The sequence below is a fragment of the Macaca nemestrina genome, chromosome 10, assembly GCF_043159975.1.
Source record: "Macaca nemestrina isolate mMacNem1 chromosome 10, mMacNem.hap1, whole genome shotgun sequence".
Lineage (NCBI taxonomy): Eukaryota > Metazoa > Chordata > Mammalia > Primates > Cercopithecidae > Macaca > Macaca nemestrina.
The window spans coordinates 109413602-109424838 of NC_092134.1; the positions used below are offsets into that span (position 1 = coordinate 109413602).

At 37.0% G+C, this 11237-nt stretch overlaps 1 protein-coding gene across 7 annotated transcripts in view; it reads right to left on the reverse strand.

The window, feature by feature from the left end:
* Positions 1-369: 369 nt before the first annotated feature.
* Positions 370-11237, reverse strand: part of LOC105484280 (dynamin 1 like) — a 70544-nt gene continuing 59676 nt past the window's right edge. For 2 of the 7 annotated variants that reach the window (XM_011745784.2, XM_011745782.2), the window contains 8 exons: positions 10022-10114; positions 6691-6747; positions 5910-5987; positions 5553-5585; positions 3600-3776; positions 3322-3431; positions 1213-1372; positions 370-631 (listed from right to left, as the gene is read on the reverse strand). In XM_011745784.2, the coding sequence (XP_011744086.2) occupies positions 575-631; positions 1213-1372; positions 3322-3431; positions 3600-3776; positions 5553-5585; positions 5910-5987; positions 6691-6747; positions 10022-10114 (765 nt within the window). In that variant the 3' untranslated portion in view covers positions 370-574. The remainder of the gene's footprint in view (positions 632-1212; positions 1373-3321; positions 3432-3599; positions 3777-5552; positions 5586-5909; positions 5988-6690; positions 6748-10021; positions 10115-11237) is intronic. The other 5 variants (XM_011745785.2, XM_011745783.2, XM_011745789.2 and 2 more) reach the window with 3 other exon arrangements.

Sequence of the window (11237 nt, forward strand, 5' to 3'; positions counted from 1 at the left end):
TCAGTGTCACAGATCCTCTTGTGCATTCAGCTTTCTTAAAAACACATCAAAGGCTGCAGAGAAGCTCAGAAAAACTAAATTGCAGGACAGGTGGAATACAATGACTCTATGTGAGGAACTTGCCAACTCACATCTTTCAAAGCCAGATCAGCTTATATAGTACATGCATTATAGTCATATGAAATGTTGTCTTGGTGCTTTCTTCTTGGAGGACTATGGCAGCAGCTTTGAGACTACTAACAAAGATTATTACACAGGTCATCTTATCCACAGGCAAACTGCTTTGCACAGCTAAAACATTAACAGTTCTTTTTAAGTTCAGATGAAACTGTCACAAGACAGACTTGATGTATTTTACATATACTGGGAAACTTTAGAAACAGCCATTTATTATTTGGATTAAATGTGTGATTCGTTCTGTAATATGGAATACACTTTTCAGTTTATAGCCAGTCTTCACATGAGCAGATTCATACCACTGCAATACACAGGAGTTCATAAATAAGATTCTACTCAGGTAGGCAGTAACTAGCAAGTTTTGAGTCAACAAAGTCTCAGTATTACATAGTTCTCTTCACCAAAGATGAGTCTCTCGGATTTCAGCAATAATTTGACTGGCTCCTTGTAATGCCTGCATTAAAGGAAATAAAAATTTTAAATGCTATTACAAAGTTATGAAATTAATCTGAATTATGCGGGGTGGTTTTTCCAGTGTATATGTGGTAGGTTTATAACTAACCAATATCTTCTCTGGAATTTGAATCTAATCAAGTACCAGCCAGGTGCGGTGGCTCACGCCTGTAATCCCAGCACTTAATCCCAGTACTCTGGGAGGCTGAGGTGGGCAGATCATGAGGTCAGGATATCGAGACCATCCTAGCTAACACGGTCTCTACTAAAAATACCAAAAAGCAGCCGGGCATGGTGGCGGGTGCCTATGGTTCCAGCTACTCTGGAGGCTGAGGCAGGAGAATGGCGTGAACCCGGGAGGCGGAGCTTGCATTGAGCCGAGATGGCACCACTGCACTCTAGCCTGGGCTACAGAGCAAGACTCCGTCTCAAAAAAAAAAAAGATTTTTATCAAGTACCAATAGGAAACAAGCCTAGCTAGAATATAAAGACTATATACATCCAAGAATCAAACTGCATTTAACACTATTTCTATGTTTCTATCTACTACCCAAGTATAAAAATTCCAAAGGTTCACAGTACCTTTAGCATATCAGCTGCTTCTTTCCTGCGCTGTGCCATGTCCTCAGATTCAGTCAGAAGATCATCCAATAAGGATGATTTATAAAGCTGGCCTACTAGCTCACTCTGAAGAGTATCTTTCACATGATTAACCAAAAAATGCATTACTGCCTTTGGCACACTGCAAACAAAACCAAATTACGGAATTTTAGCCAAAATTCTACTTTTAATAATCTGGGCTTAGAAAATAACCTCATGAAATAAAGTTAAGTAAGAACACTCTACTACTTTGGATATTTCATTAATGGCGTAATCGCCCTTTATATTTTTGCTTAATTATAATTAAACATTAAGAAAAGCAGTTCTCGGCCGGGCGCAGTGGCTCATGCCTGTAATCCCAGCACTTCAGGAGGCTGAGGCAGGTGAATTGCTTGAGGCCAGGAGTTTGACACCAGCATGGCCAACATGGTGAAACCCCATCTGCACTAAAACTACAAAAATTAGCTGAGCGTGGTGGCGCATGCCTGTGATCCCAGCTACTCGAGAGGCTGAGCTACTTTACCTTCTTTCCATCATCCTTATTTCAAAACTCTTCAATAGGCATTTACTCATAATAGCCAATAAGTGAAAAAAACACAAACATCAGCTGATGAATGGATAACACAGTATATCTCTATAATCTAGTATTATTCACAGATAAAAACATACATCACTTAATGACAAGGATATGCTCTGAGAAATGCATTATTAGATGATTTCATTACATGAACATCACAGAGGGTTCTTACACAAATGTAGATGGTACAGCCTACAACACGCGTAAGCTATATGAGATAGCCTATTGCTCCTAGGCTACAAACATGTACAGCATGTTACTGTACTGAATAGGGAACTGTAATACAATGGGAATAATTTGTGTATCTAAACATAGAAAATGTACAGCAAAAATATGGTATTATAATCTAATGGGAACACATTCAAATATGTTGTGTGTTGACTAAAATGTTATGTGGCGCATGACTATACTGATTCATACTACAATACAGATGAGGCTTGAAAACATTAAGTGAGCCAGGTGCGATGGCTCACGCCTGTAATCCCAGCACTTTGAGAGGCCGAGACAGGTGAATCACTTGACGTCAGGAGTTCGAGACCAGCCTGGCTAATATGGTGAAACCCATCTCTACTAAAAATACAAAAATCAGCCAGGCATGGTGCTGCACACCTGTTATCCCAGCTACTCAGGAGGCTAAGGCAGGAGAATCGCTTGAACCCTGAAGGCGGAGGTTGAAGTGGGCCAAGACTACGCCACTGCACACCAGCCTGGGCGACAAAGCGAGACTCCATCTCAAAACAAAAACACCCTCTGCAGGGGATGGGGGCAATGAAGGAGACAAATGGAATTTTTTCTTCAGGCCCACAGTGTAAAACACTAGGAACTATTATTTCTACCACAAGCTACAGGTTTAAAAAGTCTACAAGCAAAAAAGATAAATGGTTCTACAGACAAAATCATTTATTTCAATATGAAGTATATTTATTACTCTGTGCAGTAAAATTCATCTTAGCTGCTGACAGATTACCAAAAACTGGATACAGAATATTTTCTAATAGATCACTTCATACAACTAAATGTGTATTCTCCCTATTACTGCATGAAATGACATACCAGGCAACATGAAGGAGAAGATGCAGTAGGGGAGTAGACACATGCAAAAACATTCTGAACGAGAAACCGTATACATATTTCTTAGTAAAAGACATTCGTTTTGATGCTTTGGAAAACCAAGTTAAATTAAAAAGGCAAGTCAGTGTTACTAGCCAAAATAGTTAATGAAACTACTGAATTAAAATTTAGGAAAAAAACATTTTCTTAAATGACTCAAAATGTGGCAGCCATATAGAACAAAAGATTCATTTTAATAGCTTTTTCTAGCTGATACATGAGGTCCTAGTCATTCTGTGTTAACAAACTGAGTCTTGCTACAAGTTACCAAAGGACTATCAGAGAATCCACTCGATGATTTAGAATAAAAACCTAAAATTTAAAAAATACATGTATTTTTCAAAACAGATCATAGAATCATCCAGCAGTATTAGAGCCTGTGATTTATATTAAGTAATACTAACCTGTCTTGAATATTCTTTCTGACAATAAGAAAATATGATTTAATGAGTCGTTCAATAACCTCACAATCTCGCTGTTCCCGAGCGGATAGTTTCCGTGCAACAGGAACTGGCTAAATAGGGATGAGGGGGGAAAAATGTTACTTTTGTGACACTTTGAAATGGCAGCATTTAACATCTGAAAGTTATGTAAGTTTTTGAGACTTTAGTTCTTTCTGTCTAATCAATTTCCTACTAACTTGGTCATCTTATTAGACCTAAACCAAAGTGTCATGGCTTACCACATCCAGCAGATTCACAGCATGACCTTTTTGTGGACTGGCTGGCATAATTGGAATGGGTTTTGATTTTTCTTCTGCTAATAACTCTTCAGCTTTTGAAGTTTTCAGCATTCCTCTCCAATTGCCTGTTGTTGGTTCTTGAACACCATCTCCAACCCCACCACCTCCAGATGCAACCTGAAAAAACATGTTCCAAAACCTATACCAACCACATCATATCTGACCTTAACTAAAACGAAGTTCATTTTATTTGACAGTAGTCAATATACATCCAGTACCCATCTGAAGTTTATTCATACAGATAATGAGGTCAGAAGGAGACAGTAGGTAGCATGTATAACTGAAACCCTGACCTAGCTAAATAAGAGGTTCTGCTGTAAATTGTTTGCAAGGCATCAACCAATTTATGTTCTATTTAATTCCTTTTTTCTTTATCATTCGCTCGCCAACGTTTCAAAATCATTCCTCTTCTCCCACCCTTCAAACACTAAATTGTAGAAAAAGTATATGCTGCCCTTAAAATCAAAACTACTCGTTAAAAGCACAAAGAACTGCCATTCAGTTTAATTTAAGTAATCATAAACACTGTTAAACTCTAAAAGTTCCATGAACTTATGTCTCTGAAGTTAAGAGTTTATGTATTTCAAGTCAATTTACATTCCTATAGTCAACAAAATGCCATAAGGTATCAGTAGGAACTCTTTAACAAAAAGCAAGACTACATTTGCTTTTTGTAGGCTGACAGTCACTATGATTTCTTTCAAATGTGGAATGTGATAAACACAACAGAAATCCCCTCAACCTCTGTACTCTTAAGGATTTGCAGAAAGAAATCTAGTGCTATCACATTAATCACAAGTGCTTTTACACCTTATTTTCTAGAAAATTTATTAATCTTGACTTCGAAAAGTCAAAAATGACTTTATAATGGAAAAACATAATTCATCAACATTTAAGAGGGTTTTTTTTTTTATTCTTTAAGAGCTTACAATCTAAAAATGGATTATATAAATTTAATAGAGGATTATGGCAGTAAGAAAAATGGTAGTTTGGGGTAGCATTCTGAATCGAAATACTTGCTTAAATCTGTCTTTAATATGTCAGTTAAGGTGAACTATAAATATTAGTATATTTATATTACACATTAACTTAAAAATGAGTAATTAGGTTTTTATACATGAATGACATACCAAATGAAATCTTAAGGAGAGTGAGCACATTCAGTGTGATGTCATGAATGAAATAAAACTTGTGCAGTGATTTAGATGGTTTGCTTAATATCTGAGCACAGTGGAGCTGAGAGAAGATAAGACATTTATAAACCTTTATCTCAAGTTCAGAACTTTAAATCTGGATAATTAAGGAAAGGAGCTAAATGGCAGAAAATCTTGAAATAGCAATGAGTCTGAATAATTTATACATTATTTAATTTTCCTCTAAAATGGTTATTAAGAATTGAAAACAGTCTCAAACTCTCACAGTCCCCCTGTTTGTTTTTAATTTGCTTAAGCTTCTGAAGCATATGTGAAGCTGTATATAGGGTAACAAGTGCAAACTAACTGGAAGCATGAGAAAGAAGCATTAGATTAGAGGATTATCTATTAGTACTGAACAGATCTCAAGATCTTTAAAGAGGAAAGGAAATGTCCAAAAATACAATTCCATCTCTGAAATCTAGGAAATCTCTGAATTTCCTATCAAAATATGTTAAATTTCCTATCAAAATTTAAAACTATTCTTGAAGGTCACAGAAAACAGTGAGAAAGCCTATTATCGTTACTAATTAAAACGTTTAACGCCATCTTCCACCGGTTAGATAAAAGGAACATTAAGAACATAACACAGACAAGAGATAGATACCACTACACAAACAGGTTATTTAATGGTGTTACAGACAGTGTTTCAGTGAGAACCAGAGGTACCAACATTTCCATTCTGAAGCAAGAGACTCACATTTTTAGTTTCTCTTCTGCTGTCCTGAATTAACTGTTGAAAGATATGTTAAAACATGCAATTTAACAAGCAAAATTTAAATACCAATGGGTTGAAATTTTAAAAGTGCAGGATAATTTCCTCTTTAAATTACTTCTTTTTCTGTGTGCGTCTTCTATATTGCAAGCAAAAGCATGTCAACAATATAAACTATGCATTGCATTGTTATATAATTTTAAAATATATATTAGACTAAAGTGATCTGACCTTAGCATGGTATCCCATATTAATATTCTTCTATTCAGTGTATTGTTTCCAGAAGATTATGTTGTACCAAAGAACTAGGCATGCAGGCTTAGATTAAGAATCAGAACAGACCTTGCCATCAGCCTCAGCAGAAGCAGCGGGGGAGGGCTCCTGGGAGGCAGGTGCCAAAGCACTTGGAACTTTAGAAGACTAAAGGCAAAAAATGCAGGGGGGAATAAAAATCAAGGATGCAAAAATGCATTCAGGAACACTCTATAAATGTGAATTTTTCCCTTCTGTAACAAAATCGTAAAATAACATGAAAAATGAAAATAATCATGGGAGATAAAATTATTTATTCTGCCTTATTTCCTTCACCATTGTCACCTTTGTTAAAAGTTTCCTTCAGATGAATACATAATAAAAATCCAAATCCAAAAGCTTCATTTTTATTTTTGGTATTTGATAAGATTCTTTTCTGGCAAAGAAGTCAAGGTAAAAGATTTTTATACACACTTTAGTATTACAACTATTATAAGTATTACTAGTAATTAAAAACTCTATTCTGTGTATACTGTGTTTTCCAAGAAACCCTCTTATTATAATAAAATATTTAGTCATTTCAACTATTTACAAAGTTGATAAAGTCACTGACTGAATTTTTTTTAAAAGCTTGATGCTTAAATGCTTAAATAAACCCTTAAACCTACTTTTAAGCATTTGTCAGTGAATTCAAAATACTATTATCTTTAAATCACTCAAAACCCATTTTAAACTTGTCTTTACTCAGTTCCAATGGAGTGTTAAAGGGAGGAAAAGAAGAAACAATTACTCCTAGAACTGAATAATATTCTGAGCTCATCAGTCTATCTTTAGGTATTGGGAATATGCATTTAAAACTTTTTTTTTTTACCTTGTCTCGTGATACAGCTGAAGGTAATTCTCTGGCTAGCCTGTTTCTCCTTTGTTCCTAAGAAACACAATCGAGCAGAACAAAAGTAATTATCCAAGTATTGAGATATATGCCTACTAAAAAATGTTCATGTTAATTGAAAAGTGTGGAGTAACTTAGAGATACATCCTCTCACTGTTGGGACTCATGCCATAATTATCATATTTTAAAATAAATAAATCATTTAACCCAAAGCTTCTCAATCTTTTTTTTTTTCTGCCCATACACCTGAAGGATACAATACAGTGTCAGTAACAGTGGCTCCCTGTACTGGAGATTCTCAAATGAGGGGCAACAGAGTGACACCTTCTCCCCCTTTCCTGTCCTCACATAAATGTGGAACATAAGCCTTCAACATACCATGTGGAATTTGAAGTCCAGAGATCACAGAAAACTCCACAAAGACTTTAAAAGTCACTCTAACCTGAACACCTTTGTGTTAAATTCAAACAACTCCCCTCATAAAACCGTATCTTGAAGAAGTATCTGTGGTTGACGTTATCCTATAAAAATGTTCCATTTCTTTATCCTGTCTCCAGGAAATAGTGTTGACAACTGAAAGTCCTTTCTGTAACCTGGCTAATTCAACAGACTGATCAATTGCCCACTGTTCTAATTTGCTAATATTATCAAAGTAACTTGTACAAAGCTAAAGAGACTGTTAAATTCAAATTAGAATGTCCCGAGCATCTGCTATATCCAAGCACCAAGATAGATAGGTAAAAGATTATGAAAATATTGGCCAGGCACGGTGCCTCATGCTTGTAATCCCAGCACTTTGGGAGGCCAAGGTGGGCAGATCACTTGAGGTCAGTTCAAGACCAGCCTGGCCAAAATACTGAAACCTTGTCTCTACTAAAAATATAAAAATTAGCCGGGCATAGTGGTGCACACCTGTAATCCCAGCTACTCAGGAGGCTGCAGCAGGAGAACTGCTGGAACCCAGGAGGCGGAGGTTGCAGTGAGCAGAGTTCATGCCACTGCACTCCAGCCTGGGCGACAGAGTGAGACTGTCTTTAAAAAAAAAAAAAATTATGAAGATACAGAAATCTGTAGATGTTAATGGTGAATCTCTCACAGGCAGCATCAAATACAGTAGAAACTATTTAGGTTAAAGTCAAAATTGCTCCTAAGTAGAAAGTATTTCATGAACACAGTTCAACTTGGAAAAAACTGTAAGTTAACAAAGCTTCACAATGCTTTTGTTTTTGTTTTTTGTTGAGATAGAGTCTCGCTGTGTTGCCCAGGCTGGGGTGCAATGGCATGATCTTGGCTCCCTGCAACCTCCACCTCCCGGGTTCAATTGGTTTTCCCTGCCTCAGCCTCCCTAGTAGCTGGGATTACAGGCACCCACCACCCCTGGATAATTTTTGTATTTTTAGTAGAGACAGTTTCGCCATGTTGGCCAGGCTAGTCTTGAACTCCTGACCTCAGGTGATCAGCCTGCCTCAGCCTACCAAAGTGCTGGGATTACAGGCGTGAGCCACCGCACCCAGCCCACAATGATATTCCATGTGTAAGAAATTTTTTTTTTTTGCCAGAAACTTGGCCCAATTTTATTTTTTCATGGGAGGGTATTCAGTAATAAAAAATAACAGATAGTTAAAGTATAGATATTAACAATCTTCAAAATAAAAAAATTAGCATGATAAAATGTACGTTTTGAACAGGGATACAAAGCAAAAGGCACAGTATCTCGAATTCTCACCCTAGACTGTTACTAACCAGTTATGATCTGAGCTGCTCCCGGACCCCAGCAGACCTGGTGTACCTGCGTTGCTAACTGGACAGCTTACCAACTTTTTGAAGCCCTAGTGTCCTAATCTGTTAATGACATGATCTGCCCTCAGGGTTACGGTAAAGATTAAATGAAAATATCCACATAAAGTTCTCTGGCACAGTCATTATAACCACAAACCTATTCATTTGTAGAAAAATACTAATCTGAAATCATATCACATATGACCTTGTCAGTGTAACAAAACTATCACAAACACAAGTTTTTCATGATGTTAGTTTCAATGCAAAAAGAACTAAATCCTTTTAAGTGTCTACATGCTAATTTTTAACATAACTGTTATCTAGCGTGTTTTGAAGAGCCTACTCATGTATGCATTTTGGAATTTTTTCTGATAACAGGAATCACCAAAAATGTAACCAAATGTAACCAAAAATGAGTTCCCTATACCTGTGTTAAGAAGGTGCTTGTTTCCTATAATAGTGCCCTGCAAAATAAGCACCAAAGGAACAACTGCTATCTGTAAACCTCAAGCTCCCCATTTTTTTTTTTTTTGGAGACAGAGTTTTGCTCTTGTTGCCCAGGCTGGAGTGCAATGGCACAATCTCAGCTCACTGCAACTTCCACCTCCTGGGATCAAGTGATTCTCCTGCCTCAGCCTCCCTAGTAGCTCAGATTACAGGCACCTGCCACCAACCCCAGCTAATTTTTTGTATTTTTTAGTAGAGACAGGGTTTTACCATGTTGGCCAGGCTGGTCTCGAACTCCTGAAGTCAGGTGATCCACCTGCCTTGGCCTCCCAAAGTGCTGGGATTACAGGTGTGAACTACCACGCCTGACCACCCCATCTGTTTTAACCGGAATTGAAGTCAATAACACAGGATCCCTTCCAGCTTCTGAACTGCATATTTACAATTTTCTCACCATGCATACGCAGAAGAGGAAATTTGATACAGAAGGGGACTCTGAGGTCTTACTGAATTAGGGAGTAACAGAAAAATGTACTATTTTTGGAGAAAAGTGGCAGAGGAAAAAAGTGGCTTCTGGATCAATTGCTCTCTCCACCAGCCTTGGCTCCATCTGAGATCTTATTCAATTTGTTACATTAACATCAAAAGGAAAGAAAAGATCCATGAAATGCAGCCACCCCAGTACTGGTGAAAAAAGCACTCTGCTTTTCCAAATTTATGCTAAGTTGGTCAATTCTTGAGTGTTTCCTTCACAGCTTTCAGAGCCAAATGAAAACAATTTTAAACACTTTGTTGTACACACTTCCCCTGTATAAACTATAAGTTACCAAAATAGAGCCAGTCACACCAAATCAATGAATTCTCAGATTCTTTCTGAATTTCAATTTCATAAGCAGAAAGTAATAATGCCTCCAGGTGGTTTTGAGAATTAAGAAAACAATGTAATCCCCTCAGCATACTTCCTGGCATGCAGCAGGCACTAATGTGGCACATGTCTATTTTATCATTACTCCGTGCTAAGTAAGTTTGATATAACTGAGTTACAACAGATTTTTCTGTGAAAAAGTGTAAGAATTATATTTACCTCTATATTATTGTTCATTAGGCCACAAGCATCAGCAAAGTCTGGATGTTTTGTGTTGATATAAGCCAGTTCAATTGCCACTAAGTTATGGACCTAGAAAAAAGGTAAGTTAGGCTATATACAAAAATACATCAACCATATTTTACTTTGAGAAATTTATATATAAAACTTACGAAACAGACAATACCGAAAAAGTACAGGAAACTTATGCCTAAATTACTTGATAATTATATTCCAACTGATAAATCTTATGTCAAACAATAATTTACTCTAGCTTTAAAATTATTTACATTTCAGCATCTAAAACTGCATTTCTAAGAGGGAACAATAACATTAAAGTAACTACAAGTATTTTACTGTTAGGGAAAAATAGTCATCTATTTGATGCAAATCTAAATTCCAATGCTTTATGCAACTTTGCTATTAAAACTTCAGATCATCCACTATTCCATGTCACTTTTTAAGTTCATTTTCAACAATAAGAAAATAAGTTAATAACCAGGCATAAGTTAAAAATGTTAATTTTATTTGGGTAAAGGATACATCTAAAGACCTGAGGTAGTGACTGGTTAGCCTTAACTATAAAGCACCTAGTTAAAATATATGTAGTTCAAAATCCTTAGAGGAAAATTAAAAAGAAAAGTTAAAATTAATTTATCCAGCCCTCTACAGAATTGCTAAGTCTTTGTTTGTTTGTTTGTTTTTTGAGATGGAGTTTTGCTCTTATTGCCCAGGCTGCAGTGCAGTGGCGCAATCTCGGCTCACCGCAACCTCCACCTCCTGGGTTCAAGTGATTCTCTTGCCTCAGCCTCCCGAGGAGCTGGGATTACAGGCATGCGCCACCACGCCTGGCTAATTTTGTATTTTTAGTAGAGACGGGGTTTCTCCATGTTGGCCAGGCTGGTCTCAAACTCCCAACCTCAGGTGATCCACCCACCTCGACCTCCCAAAGTGCTGGGATTACAGGCGTGAGCTACCACACCACTAAGTCTTACAGAGAGAATAAACTTAAGCCCTTTATTATGTGCTGTCCTAACAAATCTCAGGTATCAGAATGGCACTTATCAGTCCAGAACCGGGTAAAAAGGGTCTATTAAAATGAAGGTCCAATGATTCTGTGCTATATTCAGTCTTAGACATCAGAATCTGAGGGGTGTCCTCACTAAAGAAACAGCCAAGCAGCAGCACTTACATTCCAAGGATGGTTTTGTACTCT